Consider the following 17,339-nt stretch of genomic DNA (forward strand, 5'->3'; position numbering starts at 1 on the left):
GAGGAGCTGGAAGAATTGGCTGGGGAGAGGGAGGTCTGGGCCTCCCTTCTGAAGCTGCTGCCCCCGTGACCCGACCCCGGATAGGTGGAAGAAAATGGATGGATGGATGGAATTTCTTTAAAGAAAGGGCTGAAAGAAGAAATTGTGTGTGGCAGCACTTTATACAGTCTTTTCAGACAAGGCTTAGTTAATAAATGTTTTTTTTTTAGTTTGTTTTGTTTTAAATTAAGACTTGTGTAACATTTGTTATCATTCTTATTTTTATCATGTTAATGGAGGGAGGAAGAAAAAGTAGTATCGGCTTCAAGAATCGGCCAAAAAATATTGGCTGCAGTGTTGTTTTAGTCACTCTGTATTTACGTTTTTTTTTCCTCGTTATTCAAAATACTGTGTGTTAGATGAATTTTAATGATGCAACTTCAAACTAACATGTAATATTCTTTTATGCTATTTTAACCAGACTGTACCTGGCTGCAATTCATTTCAATGAAAATGCACGTCTGCAGGCAACTACCTCATCTGGAGAGCCCATGTAGATTATTCTTTCCCAAGTTCAAGAAGGGAGAAGGCACAGCAAAGCCTATCAGAACTCCTGAAACCCTAATTAAGTCTTAYCACATTAGTCACTTTTAGTACGCCAAATCATCCATACTTTAATTATATCTCCCTTATTCAAAGTCGTGTCACAAGGGCATGTGATGTGTGAAAGTGTTGAATGAGAAAAATTTCCTCACAATGTTAAACAAAAATTACAAAAATAAGAGACACTTTACTGTTTCTACTATGCAAAGACTGTGTACATTTTAATGTTGTTGATGTTTTCCAGACTGCGCTGTGGATTCATCTCCAGTTGTCCCAGACAAGGCCAGCATCTCCACACCACCTCCTGATGCACGCGTCTTCACTACACATCCTGATGCCACATCTTCACACCACGCCCTGATGCCACATCTTCACACCATCCTCTGCACCACATCTGAACTCAGTCCACACCCAGTGGGAGGACCCTTCACAACAGGATCACAATACTTCCACACATCTCGCAGAAAGGACGTGCAGGACAAGATGACTCAGTGTGATGAGGTTGCATATTTGTRACCCATCATATCAAAATGAGGATTAAKYMMATCCCGTTCCCCGACTGCCATTTGGGGAGGGGGTCCTGAAGAAGGGCGGGCCGCTGGGTGCRGTCCTGGGCTGTGGGTGGGCTCGGGGCTTGGACGGTTGCCRGGGGTGGGGCTGGCTCTCCATCCTCCCTGGTGCTGCTTGGTCTCCTGAGGTGTGGCTCTTAGTTCCTGTGGGTGGTCCCCTGGCCGGGGTGGCTGCCGGGTTCCGGGGGGCAGACTGCTGGTGGGGTTCACTTGGTCGTTGGCAGTGTGGTGGGGTGGTCATGGGTGTGGCTTCACTGCAGCGGGGGGCTGGCCGGACGTCCTGGTGCGGCCCAGGCCGGGCCTTGGCTATCTGCTCCTCTCCACCTCAGAATGATTGGGCCTCATGCAAGAACATGTTCGTATTCTTATTTAAATTTCTCTTACTTTTGTTCATACAAAGGGTTCGTACGAACATGCCACGTCAGATTCAACAAACTCTTCAATCTTTAGGAAAAGGGTGCAAATGAGCTGCGTAAATTCCACCTGTTCGTACCCAGCTGCTCGTGCACGCGAGAGGAGATTAGCATAATTACCACTCCAAAAACACCATATAAGGCTATGTTTCCTGTCTCAGATACAACGAAGTGTCCATTCATGAAAAATGACAGTGAAAACTAAAAAGAAGAACTTTATGAGTTCAAAGTTTGAAGTCCTGCTCTCAGAGATCCAGAAAAGAAAATCCGTCATTTTAGCAGKTCATCTGTGGGATAAAATGAGCTGCTAAAAGTATAAACAACTGTGTTAAATCATTTCATTTACCCCCCGGACGTAGAATTTATATTGTTAGTCTAAATTATTACATTTAAAATTATAACTTTAATTCAAGCAGAATAGCCTATTGTCAACATAATTATGGAGTGTGATTTATTTTCAACTCAAAATATCTTCAAACTAACGAAATATAAAGTTATTCGGGAGGAAAACCCGTCTAGATAACAGCAGACTGACTGCTCGTAAAATATATGACAGGTCTGGACCACTCGTGAATTTTGTTCGTATCTGAAAAAATCTTAGAATACGAAAACATTGGTGAATGCCACAAATTCTCCTAAATCACTCGTACGCACAACTTAAGAACAAATCTGTGCGTATGAACGGTTCTTGCATGAGGCCCATTGGGTCTACCTCCTGGGTTTGGGTGTGTGCTGCCTCCAATAGGGGGCAACAATAGTCCTCCATCACTGAGGACTTTGAACAGTGAATGTTTGTAGTTTTTGAGTGGTGTTTTTCTGTACTGGAATTAAACAGTAAATACAAATAAACACTAAAGTTTTTGGTGCAAGATATTAAAGTGTTACTGTGTATAAGAACAGAGGTAGCCAGGGGATGGTGAATGGCGGCCCTGCCCACCATAGATTTATCTTCAGCCACTCCAAATACTTGAGGAAACTACACTTTTAAGCAAAGTAAAACACTAGAAAGCATAGTTTCATTGAAATGATCAGGTAGCTGGTTCACATATACTGTACACCGTATAAGGTAGTGACCATCTTGGATTTTGATATGACAACCCAATTTTAAATAGGGACATTTCTTACATCTAGACGCAGCCACACACCAAAACTGAAGTTKGTACTTTAAGCTCACAAGACAGACGGCTGGATGGAATTTCTATTTCCCTTAAAAAATGAGCCTTTACAAATAGATACAAATCTTGATCCAGTTAGTGTTGATTCTGCTGAGCTTATGCTTGATTGATTTTGCAAATTTTAAGAGTAAAATGGATGGCAAAAAGAACTGAGGCTAGTCTATACTATTGGAATAAATGATGCAAAGTTAATATTTAAGTTGGGGTTTTTTTGGAAGGCAAAAATGATGGGTTCTTAAAACACCAATAAACCAATAATCAGAGACACTGCAGACTGCTCTGTTAACATACAGTATGTGCTTAGCATGTCTCACTTAACATGCAGGGAACTTACAAAAAGATGAACTGACAGAACAGAACTGACCAAACTTTGTGGTTTATTTACAACTTTCAATCATTCTGTTTCAGTCACAACTTTGTAAATATAATCTAAATTCAGACATAGAAAATTAAGTTAAATGTTTTAAAATAGTTTGAAATAAAGCAAACACCATTTAATCTTGTGGAAAATTAAATTAAAATGTTTTAGGAGGTCACAAAACAAACAACTACACTTTGAAATGGTTTTGGTTAGCAGGCTGACACAAATCCATCACATATGCCAACCATCAACCTTGTAGAATCTGCTTCAACTATTCTAACAAATGGCTTTTCCCTAAAGGATACAACAACTCAAAACTACCACAATCTTTCCCCAGTCAGACATATAAATAGCCTGACAATGTGGCCAACAGCTTATGGGGGCAGGAGAAACTTTCCCTCCACCACCACAGAGCTGGTCGGCATTGTCCAGAAACATTCCAGACCATTCCAAATAAACAGCACCCTCACAGCAAGGAAAACCTTAAACAAACATTTGGTTCTCATTTAAAGCATGGGATCATTTGCAGGGAACTCTGGCCTGAGCAGCCAGTACTTGGATCATATGAGGCAAAAACACAGACGCTTCCAAGATTTGGCTTTTTTGTTTTTTTAGGAGGAGGATGCATAACTTGGTGAAAACCTGATTCATTTGTAGCTTAAGTCATGTCAGTTTGATAAAGCATTAGGTTATTAAACTAGTGGGGAAGATTGTGTTATAAAGCTGTCGTCTTTCAGAAACACACAAAAGCTGAAATCTGTGTAACTGCAGTTGTGAAAGTTACATATTTTACATTACAACAAGCAGTCTTCTTCAAGCACAACTCTAACTGAAAAAATATACAGCATAAAAAATGATCAGTGCAAAACAACAATTATTTAAATAAATTATCTAAGACAGTTTCTTAAAAATAGTGTAAAAGATAAACACCTTAATAGCTTTCATTAACATGAGGTATGCCAATTTAAAGTTTGTTTTTTTAATAGCTAGTTGAAAAAGAAGTATTAGTTAGTAGAACAGATACATGTTAGTTAAATGGCTATATAGAAGCAAACAATWTTGCTGTCACTCCACTGATCGCACTAGATTAGTTCATGGGTCAAAAAAGAGAAGTGGCTGAACAAATCATTCTTCTGTTCAAAATAAATTAAACCTAAGAAAATCTGAAGACTTTTTCTTAAGGTTTACATTTTGACAAAAACTATTTTTCAAGTTTTCAAAGCCTCAGAATTTTTCCTTTACATCTTTATACTGTTGTAGGCGCTTCCCTACCCCTCAGTTTTTGTCTGTGCACTGAAAACCTCTGTAGTCAGTCACAGCTCACAGAAACTGTTTAGATCAGCCTCTACAGAGCAGAGCACCAGAACAGCCTTCCTAAGAACAAGGTGAGAAGTTCAGCCATTCAGGAGGAGTTCAGAGAAGAATTATTGCTCTTTCTGCAAAATGAAATCCAGATAGTTTGGACATCTGATAAGGATGCCTTCCAGATGTCTYACAAGAAGGTGGACAAAGTACTCTGTTTCTTTACTTGAATCAAAGTACTAATTTTACAGGTCAAAAATAAATCCAATAAAAGTAAAAGTAGCTCTGCCAAACTATTGACAGGGAAATTGGGGAAATAGGGAAATGTTTTTGCGACATTGAACAGTAACACCAAGTATATAAAAATCATAATCCGTCGGTGGAACAAAACAGATGCAAACTACACAAAAATGGCCAAAAATCTCGTAACTAAAGCCTTTAGAGCAGTGTTTTTCAACCCTTGTCCTCAAGGCACACTGCCCTTCATGTTTTAGACGTTTCCCTGCTTCAACACAGCTGATTTCAATTGACAACTGATTAACAGGCTTTTGTTGAACTGTAATCACCTGAATCAGGTGCGTTGAAGCAGGGAAACTTCTAAAACATGCAGGTCAGAGGTGGGTTTGGGGTGGAAGATGCTGTACCAAACATGGCATCTACTCCAGCTTCAGTGAACAGGGAACATACTGTACGTAGGTACAGAAGTTTCATTATTACATGCCATGACAGTACTACGCTATAAACCTACACATGCTGGGATTATACATTTTTTGACGTCTAATAGTTTTCTTTAACTAGGACAAAGTGACGATTTGACTTTTGCAATGAGAACTGCCAGCTGTCCAAGCCTCCTCAGTATTCTACGAGAAATGTCTGATGAATAAACAGCAGAGAAATGTGCTAGCTGGATCTTGCCACATGGGACTTTTCTCGCCATGCCAAGCTAGAAATATGATGACAGCCGTACGACCCCAAAGTTGTCCTCACACTTCCTAACTCCAGTCCCCCTCAGGCTCTTTGCTCTCCTCTGTATGCCTGGTGACTCTTCGGTTACAAGCCACTTCGAATTCAAGTGGTGGAGCTCCTCGGGAAAATTTGCCACACTGCCAGAGGGCTGTTTAAATATTTACTGTCGGATAACATTTCCTCCGTGGCCTTAACCTGTGTACTGCCACTAATGGGTTTGTTTTGCTAATACCTGTGAAAGTTTGTTTTTACAGCTACTTCAGTAAAGTGACTGCAAGCACCATTTTCTCTATTATGACAAATTAATTAGTGTATAAAGTAATGTTGCAGGGAAAAACACCCTTCAACACATACCAAGCCAAATTACTGAAGTGTTGCACTTCATCAAAGCAAAAAAACATACTACTCATTCTTGCATAACACTTAAAATCCTACGAAGAATATTAACTGTAATAAAACAAGCTTTGGTATCCATGTCGATGCTTTTTTAAGCATCACTTGGCAGTTTTTGGAAATTTKGACCGAACATAAAAAATCTTGTTCCAAAATAAGAGGAAAAAAAGGTGAGAGGGAAGGAGAACTGTTCTTTCCGTTACTTTCTTCAGCAACTAATCTTCCTACTTAATGAGGCGAATAAATACTAATCTAAGCCTTAAAAGGCTTGTCATTTGTGGCCATTTACCAGTGGTAAAATCATCAGAAAATGGATTATCTCAGCCCTCAGACATCCTGAGTATGTTTACACTGCTGACTCTCAGCTGTCTGCGGGAGCTTTTGATTTAAAGATTATGCTAGACTTCAGGATATCAAAGTCAACACCCCGTTCTCCACTAATCCACGTTTCATTCCCTGAGGCGTGAATGCACGGACACTCTCTTGCTTACCTTCAAAAACGCTCACTGCAGTGTGCCCACAAAGCACTTTCTCTGAGCTCTGTGTCCAGCCGTCAAGCTGTTTTAGCTAGAAAACACAAAGACAGCGTGCTGGTTGTCAGGCTGCCTTTTCAGCAGCATCCACTCGCAATCGAGCCGCATCCCACTGTTTCCAGGCACGCGGCAGATTCTGTCTGTCTGCACACGCTTAAACCCATTTACATGAGAAAACACTGATTAAAGGAAACCACGGGGTGGACAGAAACAATGAACACTAATTAGAAAAAGATCACATGTTCACAGTTGAGAAACATAAAGGTTAATGTTGTTTTAGTTTTGCAATTAAATTTGCAAAAGTTGAACATGAATCTAATCGTGTCAGAAAATGTTCAAACTGGAGGCCTGAATAATGTGCAGAATACCCGATCCATTTCCCAGTTAAAGTGTATCTTACCCCCCTGTGAAAAGATAACTCCGCCCCAAGGCGAAATTTGAAAAATGCATCAAAGTGGGTAGGGGAGGGGGTGTGGGTGGGGAAGGTGGGTTAGAGAGCGGAGGTGTGGCCAGGACGAGAGAACGTGACAGGGAGCTAGCATTAGCATAATTGATGCTACATGGAGAGTGACCACAGTATCGCAGATAGTTACATCTCTGAACGTCTGAGGTGGAGGATTTTCACCCCACACCAGCCTCGGACAGAGGAGGAGGAGCGCTACGACAGCCTGACTGAAAAAAATAAAAGCATACAGCTGCTCAAATGATCGGTAGTTTAAATCAGGAATAAAAGTAGTTTACCTGTATAAAGAGCCCTAAAATCCATAAATTTTGCAAAAAATCCTTACAACTTGCACCGCACCCGGGGGGTGGGGGGTGGGGGGGGGGTCAGCTGCGGAAATGAAAGCGCCTGCTGAAGGAAAGGAGAGAGGAAAAAAGTAACTTATTTCTAGCGGCAGAACAGGTTGGAAGATGGCTGTTTGATGTTATTTATTGTTTTTTAAAGCATCCTATAGGCTCTGACATGTTAGATAAATTTGAAAATGAGGTTTTTAAAATATCCGTAAGACTTGAAAAAATCTGTGAGATTGCTCTATACGTCCGTATACCTGCAAAATGATGTCAAATCTTTATAATTTACAGATAATCTGTACAAGTTGCTGCCCGCTGCCTTTCTTTCCCCTCCTCCCCTCCCGCTGTGCAGGACTCTCTCTGGTCTCTCTCTCTSTCTCTSTGTGTGTGTGTGTGTGTGTGTGTGTGTGTGTGTGTGTGTGTGGAGAGACAGARACAGAGAGAGAGMRGYGCAGCAGTCAGCTCTCCCCACCCGAGGCTGAAGGTCAACAGACGATCATGCTAAGCTTGCTAACTGTTCCACCTTCTGACTGCTGCAGGGGCGTGTCTTAGAGAGAGGCTTTTATACCAGAACACAGCCGCTGTGACGAAACTGTGGAGAAGACACGTCACCGTGGAGAGCCGTTAACCAAAATGCAAATTAGCCTGCAGTACCACTGCTCTACCCATATGAGCAGCAAAAAGACGTTTTTAGACCAAATATTACAGATTTGAACAAATACACACAAAAACATCAAAATTAGCACAGAAACAGTACTATATAACATTTTAGACACATTCTAGACAGTTTATCAGCTAAAAAAAGTTAATTTTGGGGTAAGTTACTCTTTAAATGTTTATTCTCAGATCTAAAAAGTCCATTTCATCCTCAGAGCCTGTGTCTGTGGTGCCGTGACTGATCAAAACAAAATGGCTTCGAACTCCTGCTGCTGCTGTTCTAAGCCCATGTGACCTCAGCAAACCAAAACATTTATAGAACACCTGGGTCACACCCYTAGGGGCGGTACCTCTTACATCAGCACTGAAATACCAGAAATCTGAACATTATTCTTACGCTGCTGACAGGACTAGGGCTGCAGCTAATGATTATTTTAGTAATCGATTAATCTATCCATTATTCTGACGATTAATCGAGTAATCGTATATAAAAAAAATTCTCATGTTCCTGCTACAATCAAAGTAAAATTACAATACCAGTTGTATTTAATTCAAGCATTTTAAGCTCCAGTTACTTGTATTTATGTATGTGAGGTTTGAGGAGGCATTCATCAAAAGCACTCTGTCACTGAATCATTTTTTACCATCACAGAAAAAACTAAATGCTGTAAATTTATTGTTGTGGATTGGAAAACTGTGTTTTTTTTTGTAAGAAATTTAACAAGTTAAATGGGTAATATAAACATTTGGGTGTTGAAATTGAGTTTTGCTGAGTTCACTGGTTAATTGTAACAAAAAGTTAATATAGTTTTAAGACTGTTATTAGGTGCAGGGATCACATTTAGGGAATAAAAGATTTAGTCTTGCCTGTTTAGCTATAAACAAATATGACAGTATAATGATGGCTAAAATCATAAAAAGCAGCAGCAAATAATAAAAAAAATCCAACTATCCAAGTATAAATACTGTTAACTTGAAAAATTCACTCCAAGTATCATTTAAACTAAGATAAGAGCATATCAACAAATAAATGTGTTTCAGTTCAAGCTGTCAATCTGTTGCTGTGTTTTTATTTTTATCTGACAAACTTACAGTAAGTCTTGTTTTTAATCACACAACTTACACACTGTTTAATAAAATCCTGCCAGGTCACCATGATTAGTCAGCACAAATAACGTTAGCCAAAATATACCTCCTCATCGTACATCTGTAACATGACAGATTATCACAGATTTAGGTAACCATATTTTGTAAAGTGAATGTAAACAAATACCTGTAGTTAATTCGGACATGTTCGGTTCATGCAGCAGCTGTTTTTGTTCCGTACAGAAACATCGAGGATGTGCAGTGCATTGCATGTTGTCGTCTTTTCTGTTTAGTTTTAAAAGTTCCCATGCTTTTAATAATTGGTCGTTTTTTGAGCGCTTTGTTTCGGCACTCTTCGTCTTCTTCTAAAGCTAAATTTTGCGCTCAGCAAGCATACACACGTGAGGCGTCGACAGTGTAACCGTTAGCGAAAGCGCTAACTTCATAGCGTTGTGTGTAACACAAATAACATTCCGGGCGGACGAAAGTGCGCTGATTATAACAGTATGTAATTTTTACGAAGCAGATAAATTTGCCTCGAGGACTTTTTGTAATCGAATTACTCGAATTATTGGAGGAATCGTTTCAGGCCTAGACGGGACACACATTGTAAGTAGAGACATGCTGATTCTATCACTGTTTAAAATAAAGGACTGCAACCAATCACAAAGCATAAGATATAAGGCTGTATCTAAAATTAATTTACTCAACTGCAAAATGTCTTTCAAATGGGTATGTTTTCCTGCTTTGCTGCATGGTGTCATGGTGGTGTGATGCTTTCAAGTGACTCACCTGACTGCAAAATATCAGTTGTGTCACGAATAACTGAGGTGACCAAAGCAAAGTGTCTGTAGAGTGGGTAGCACATAACCCTCCTTCCAAAAGACACCAGGACCTCTTGCAGGGAGTTATATGTCTGCAGAACACAAAACAGGATCTTAATACTGTTATTTTTTATTTTTTTAACTCTGAAAAATCCTGAACAGCCATAKACAACTCACATAAAATGCTTGTTTTCATCAAATATTTTTCACTTAGAAAGATTTTTATGTTCCATTTTTGCCTTTGATAAAATTACTTAATGCTGTGCAGGATAATGCGATGCTCTAATTACTCTTAACAAATTGTTATTTATAGAGGTGCAGAAAAAAAAGGGGGGCTCGCAGCTCTTAAACACCTTCGCAKCTCTGGCCTGTTAATTGCTGCCTCCCTTTAATCACTGCCATCGCTCTCAGATGTTCTCAAATTTTAATGGACACGCAGCCAAAAGAAAGAAAAGGACACATTTCTCCCGGGTTTCTTTCCCCTCTTCCTCTTGTTAAGGATGTGCCACAAGCTCACAATTATGTGTCATCGGGATCACACTCTCCCTCGGGCTTGTTAAGCAGAAGTGTAAATAAGGTCTGCTGTTGCACAGTGGGAGAACTCGCAGCAACACCAGCCCAGTCAACTGAGGACACGTAAACATGAGGTGTATGTGGAACAGTGGCGAAATGTGTGTGTGTGTGTGTGTGTGTGTGTGTGGTGGGGGGGCTGTCATGTTAAGACATGGGAATGTTGAGCATGTGTGAGGCAGCCAGTGAGACCATAAAGTGATAGCCAAGGAGAGGATGGTGTGAGAAAGCGGTGCTGTGACAYGCAGACAGGCTGCCAGTCAAAGGCAGAGGAATCTATTGTGGAGATTATGGAGGGAGGAAGTAAAGCTGTGGGAGTGGGGGGAGATGGAGTGGGGTGATACGCTGAGGGGAGCTGACAGCTCTGCTGACTGCCTGACGAGCATTAAGGRGGCTGGCAGGCAGGTGAAGACTATTCTTTCCTTTGCTGTCACCAGAGCGGGAAAACTGGGAACACTCAATCTGTGCTGGAGGTTCAGGCACACCAGCTCCTCCAGGAACCCTCACTTAACTGATCAAACGTGATGACTGTGTGAACACACTCATATTCTAATGTCCTCGGGGACTCATATACCACAGGCAAAGTGTACTGTTGACTGATGCGTCTCAATAGTTTTAGGAACATGCATGTAACTGAGTGGCATCAATAGATCCCAAGAGCAACACCAGTTACAGAAATGATGCTCTGCATTTCCATACTGAGTAGCGGTGCGTGTCTGCATAAACAGAAGTGGTGCAAACTTCATTAACCTCCTATTGTGTGTGTGCCAGTTGGGATTTTAGGCTTGATTTATTTAAAAGTGTCTCCAAAAAAATAAAAAATAAAAATAAAAACTGCAGCAGATGTGCATTTTTTGAAAAGAGAACTTTAGTCTGTAAACCTGAGCTGCAGAGATAAAGTTACACAAATGATTTGCTCTGAGATGCTGAAGACTGTGGACACTGTGGGGCTCTCATGTTGGAGAACCAGGACAACACCTGTGGAGTGGCAGACGAGGGTGGTGGTTTCCATTTATTAAAAAAAGAGGTACTGGAAAGTGTGTTTCAACCATCAATAGACACTTCTCAACCTTTTGGGAAGTTTACTTCAGGATGTTGGAAGGAAGTGAGGCTCTGACTAATCAAACCTCAGATTCAGGAGGRGCAGAGTAGTTTTYGCCCTAGTTGGAGAACAGTGGACCAGATCTTTACCTTTGTGCTGTTGCTAAGAGGGTCATGTGGGTCTGACTGTCCAGTCCACGTTTTGTTGATCTRGTGAAGGCTTATGACTGTGTTTTGCATGTTGCAAAAGTTTGGGGTTCTGGAGTTGCTTATAAGGTGCAGGTTTGACTCTGCCAGGGATTCTATTTGTCTTCAGTCCTGGTTGTTGAGTTTATGGATATGATCTCAAGGTGCAGTCGTGGAGAGGAGGATGTCTGGTTTGGGAACCTGGGAGTCTTGACTCTCTTTTTTGAGAATGATGTGATTCTGTTGGCATTTTCAGACTATAAGCATCAGTTTGCAACTTTTTTTTCACTCTGCTGCTGTCTTTAGTCACTCTCCTCTACATCCATCCACTTTCTGTACACGCTTCTTCCTTTCAAGGCTGTGTGGGTCACTGGTGCCCATATCCAGCAGTCACAGCACGAGGGGCGGGGTACACCCTGGATAGGTTGCAAGTCCATCACAGGGCTGACACTATATTGCCTTATATGTATTAGCTCGGCGCTAGCGCGACAAACAAGCTAAACTGAGGTCCTCCATCCATATTTTCAGTTTCAGGCTGAGTCATTTTTGCATTCCCTTCTGTCATGTGGATGGAGGACCTCAGTGACGAAAGGAGAATGTGTAGTGCTGAGCTAATGCATATAAATGGTGATAGCATTGGGGCTAACGCTAAAGCTAACAGGCTAAGCTGAGGTTCTTCTTCCATGAAGCAGCTCTGTTGTCCTCCATCYATATTTTCAGTTVCAGGCTKAGTCATTTCTACCTTCTCCTCTCTGTCAACGCTCTCTGGTTTCATTTAAAAGAGTCGATCATCAGATATTGTCCAAGATTAACCTTCAGKGTGGATATAGCTCGCTAGCAGTCTTGCACCGAGGACCTAACCAYGTCATCATTTACCCAGAATGCTTTGCGTGTAAATAAAATGGCCCCGTCCGTGTAATATATTTTTAAACTTTAAGTTTAAAAATGATAAAAACTGAACATCCTACAGTATTTTTACAGTCTTCATTTTACAGTTAAAATATATGTTTATTAAATAAAGTCTAATGTTACAACTAATCATGGATTCCTTTAAGGGTCCACTACACTCTAAAAAGATGTGAGACAGTGGAWCTTACTGTCGTAATTTGAGATGTTTTTTTTTTCCTCACAGACTATTCATACTTAAAAGAAAACCTTTAGGGGATAAATCATGATAAGTTCTCCCAGTCCAGCACTCAACAYGTGCAATCAGAATCAACAGAGACAACACTGCTGGCTGAGAGGATGTTTATTTTCAGTTAACAATCGAGSAGCTGGAGGAGAAAGATCTGGGATTTCTGTTGTTAACTGACAGAAACACTACTTTCTAAACCTGTCAGGAAGAGACTGCCACAGTTCACAACAGACTGTGAGGGAACGAAACCCTACGCTGCCCAGCTGAGGCATACTCTTCTAGTCATCACAGCCAGGGCTGATCGGATGAGAGGCAAACGTCATCTCTTGTAAAACAGTCCAAGTAAATCAAAATGCAAGTACTGCATTKCTTTTTGCTTTTTGATCAGATGTGTAATAGGAGACCCACCTSCAGCCAGCACAGAGTCCCACTGAGTTTCCTGATAGTCCACGGTGACTCCACCTGCACGATATGGAAACAATGTTTTATAAGAGTATACAGACACAACACAACACGGTAAATATGAGACATTAGGGAACTTTTGGACTCTCCATGTTAAAATGTTCCAAACAGATCATAAAGTTCATCTATTAAAAAAATCTTTATTTTAAAGTAGATTTTTTTATTCCTCCTCCTGTTGAATCCAAAACCTTACAAAAGCTATGAAGTGACTTTAACAATAAACTTACCTTTCACACTTAACACTATCACAGCAGTCTAACACAAAGATGTCTTGAGCTCTGGAATCTCCTGATAATCTTTAGGGCTTTGACCAAAATGGAAGGAGGTGGGTTTTATTTTATGATGTGAAGCCTGGGTTTGTCATCCAAGGCTAAGTACTGCTCAGGAGGAATTGTCTTTTCACATRTAAATCCACACACTCACATTGTGCTCCCCCTCTGTGGAGCGCACTTCATAGGAGTAAGCCAKCAGGATGTCCACAAGGCTGAGCCACGCTTGGTACCGAGACTTCTTGTCCAACAGGTAGGAGTGGTTTGTGAATTTTCTCAGCTGCTCTTTCTCTTCCTCGGTGAAGGTCACAGCTGTGAGTGACATGGGGTCCAATAAGTTGAGGTTTGAGAGTTGCATCACRTGTCATTTAAGTGCACTCAGTTAAAAGATACTAACAGCCACTAACATTTTTAACTTCAAATACAGACTGAAACCAGCATATATCAAGGTAAAAGGTTTAATTAAATGAGAAAAAAACTAAATCAAAGCAGCCTAAGTGCATTGAGTCTTTAGGATGATGTCCATACTAAGCTGGATAAATATGAGATCATAATATTATATCAGCTCRGAGTGTTTCTCCTCCTGCAGTGACCTCTGCACCTCCTGATCCTATTGGCTCAGAACAGGTACGTCAGTCCGCTCATTTTTATGTTGAACTTAGGGCTATTTATTAGTCCTTTTGTTTCTCAGGATCCTGTCTAAAATAAGATGTAGGATCTTATCTAATCTCCCTCTGGGATCAATWAWGTATTTTTGAATTGAAWTGAAYTGAATTGAATCTAATTGAACTGAAATGAAATTAATCGAATCAAATCCTCCCTCTTTGTGGTGATAGTTGTGGATCTCTGCTCTTCATGGATCCAGTGGGAGTGAAGAGTTGCTCATCATTTGTATCCTATACAGCTGAATGCTGGCAAATACACACAAGCTGTGGGTTATAATCACGTTCAGTAAGTTCTAGGGTCCTCAGCCATGCATTCTGTATGCCATTATACACTGCCTGGCCAAAGTGTCCACCTGGATTTAACTAAAGTCTATGATGATGTGGGGCTGAGGCGGTTGGTCAGGTCTAGGTTCAGCAACAGTTTGTGCTCAAAGAATGAGGTCAGCTGACCTGAATATACTGAATGACCAGGTTATTCCATCAGTGGATTGTTTCTTTCCTGATGACACGGACATATTCCAAGATAACAATGCCAGGATTCATCAGGCTCTTATTGTGAAAGAGTGGTTCAGGGAGCATGAGACATCATTTTCACACATAGATTGGCTCCACAGAGTCCATTGAGAATCTTTGGGATGAACCATCATCAGTGGTAGATCTTGGTGAAAAATGAATGTAACACTGTATGGAAATAAATCTTGAGACATTGCAGAACTTATTCAAACAATGCCACAGTGAATGTGGGCCGTAAATGGTAAATGGACTGTACTTGTATAGCACCTTTCTACCAACCAGGACACTCAAAGTACTTTGCACTACAATCTGTGTCCTCATTTACCCATATACACAACACTGTATCAGATCTCCTACAAAGCTAACACGTACAATCATCTATGGAGACTAATCAGTGCCAATCACATTCATACACTGATGGGACACACAGCAGAGGCATTAGGGGTGAAGAGTCTAGCCCAAGGACTCAAGTGAGTCAGCTGGAACAGGGGATCAAACCAGTAACCTTCCGGTTCCAGGACGACTCCCCTAACCACTCTGTCACAGCTGCCCGTAAACAAAGCTAAAGGCGGTTAAAGAAAATATTAGTGTGTGACCTTTATTTTTGGTGGCAACAGTTTTTTTGGCCAGGCAGTGTACATTGTGGAAATGTCTAATRTAATTTAGATATGTAAGAAGCATACTACACAAGCTTGTTTCTGACATATGACAACTTATGAGTAAGTTACATGTAATGTGTTTGAACTTGTGCACAACTTACTCCTAACTTATCAGCATCACGTTGGTGCAAGCTGAAACTTCCTGTGCAAAATTGTGGGCWAGCATCAATGACAACTTAAAACCATTGTATATCAGCGTGCTGATAACTTATTCAAAACTTACACCTAAGTGTAACACCAATGTGTTAGCCGTTTTTTTTATACGCCGGCTACGGTGATGTTATACATCACTGTGACAACCTCGTTAAAACGGATTGAATGTCATGTCTAGTTAAAAAAACACTCGCAAGTCTTCAGGATTTTTACAGTTTGTGTGAACCCTCTTAAATTAAATGGCTTCAGAAAGTATTCAGACAMCAAAAATGTGCTACAATTTTTTAAATACACCTTTTATTTCTTTAATTTCCTTTTGCAACAACACTTGAAATTTTGCTCAGTCGCTTTTCAATTATCATATTTCTGCACCTTGGTTTGTCTACATGTGCTAGTTAAATTGACTGGACAAGATCAGGAAAGGCAAACACTTCTTTTTAAAAAGCATCATAGACAACACAAAAAAACAAGCTGTGGGGTCAAAGGAACTGCCTGCAAGATCTGCARAGTTTAAACCAGTCCAGAATCTGACACGTAAAAACTGCTAAAAATGAAAAGAAGACTGAAAACATTGTGAAGCCACTGTACTTAATGAGAAGTTCCGCAAGTGCAGCAGCATGTAAATATTTAACATTTATAGAGAGTGTACAAGCTGATGAAAGTTGTCCCCAAGCTGACTCCATGTGTGAACAGCAAACGTGCTGAAAGTTCAGACCAAAATGTTCACACATTCTCCAAAGAAACTCTGACCCCAGGTTGTAAAAATGAAAATRAGACTCCAAAAGAAAGATAAGAAGCATTTTCTTGTTTCAACTATTGTTTTTTTTGTAGCTTTCTTTTTTTACAACTTACTGCTAGTGTTCGAGAAAAACAAGGAGGTGAAAATCACTTCCTCAGAAAAGCTGATAACATGGGCTTAATTTGCATGTCTTTTCTTGCCACACTCTTCCGCAGGTTAATAAAATTTCACAAATTTACAGGAGCAAAACTGTCTGTCAGCCAASAAATTCTGTCTGCTGCAGCTGTTGATTAACTTCTTGTTGAAAAGTGATAATCAGAAACAAAATGAGCCACATTAAATATCCGTCAGATGAACATTCCTGTGCATCTGATAGCTCTACAGCTCTGTCACGAGAAAACACAGAGCGTCCGTACACGACACCTAAAAACCTCCACTTCCCTGCTCTTTGAAAATTCATTAACTRTTTCTTTTTGAAAGAGGCATCTGCTTAATGGGGATCTGTGGTAAACCTAATGGGGCGACACAAACAGTCTTCAATCCCATTTAAGCAATCTGCAAAGTTTAATGCAGTAAGGCCTGCTGAACGTCCGCAGCAGCGTGCTCTGACTCTGTTTCTGATTCTCTTCCCAGCACCTTACAAAACATCTGAAAGCAATTCCTCCCTCTGCGTGGGAAAAAAAAAAAAAGAAATGCATCTGCTTTGAACCCTCAACGCACACAGTCTTGTACTGACAATAGTAAACACCCGAACACACATTCAGTTTCTCTCTGGTTGTAAAGGGAACTTGGCTCTGCTGCAAAGGAGATTCCTGCTGCATTACGTCAGCTCTCTGYGGACACTACCTGCGTCCCTCGTCAGCGCCGCTGCAGAGGGAGAGCACAGCCAAGCGGACACAAAAGCCTGCGTGCACTGTCCTCTTCATGCAGACATTAACAGGGTTCCTACAGTTTAAAGAGGCAATATCATGTAAAATCAACTTTTTTGAGTTTTATCATGTTATAATGTTGTACTCTCATAAAAAACATACCCAAAGCCTTGCTTTGACTCATTCATGCATGTTTCAGAAATCCTGCAGCATTTTTAGGCAGTCATGCTGAGGAGCAAAACAGCAGGTGGGGACCAGAAACACCCCTGGGACGTGTCTTTAGGCTGAACTTCCTCATCACGGAGCACCCCCCGCCCATGACTCCTGCAGGCTCTCTGCAGTAACAAAGCAAATGAGTGAAACTGAAAGTGAAACTGAAACTGTCTGCTGCTCTCCACACTACTTCTCACTCAGTGAAGCTCTTT

At 40.7% G+C, this 17,339-nt stretch overlaps 1 protein-coding gene across 2 annotated transcripts in view; it reads right to left on the bottom strand.

Moving 5' to 3' along the window:
• Positions 1-17,339, bottom strand: part of shq1 (SHQ1, H/ACA ribonucleoprotein assembly factor) — a gene marked incomplete at its 5' end in the record, with an annotated part of 52,815 nt that overhangs the window by 28,538 nt on the left and 6,938 nt on the right. For both annotated transcript variants that reach the window (XM_014009477.1, XM_014009476.1), the window contains 3 exon segments: positions 9,622-9,745; positions 12,994-13,047; positions 13,471-13,628. In XM_014009477.1, coding sequence (XP_013864931.1) covers positions 9,622-9,745; positions 12,994-13,047; positions 13,471-13,628 — 336 coding nt within the window.

The sequence above is a fragment of the Austrofundulus limnaeus genome, unplaced genomic scaffold (genome assembly GCF_001266775.1).
Source record: "Austrofundulus limnaeus strain Quisiro unplaced genomic scaffold, Austrofundulus_limnaeus-1.0 Scaffold58, whole genome shotgun sequence".
Lineage (NCBI taxonomy): Eukaryota > Metazoa > Chordata > Actinopteri > Cyprinodontiformes > Rivulidae > Austrofundulus > Austrofundulus limnaeus.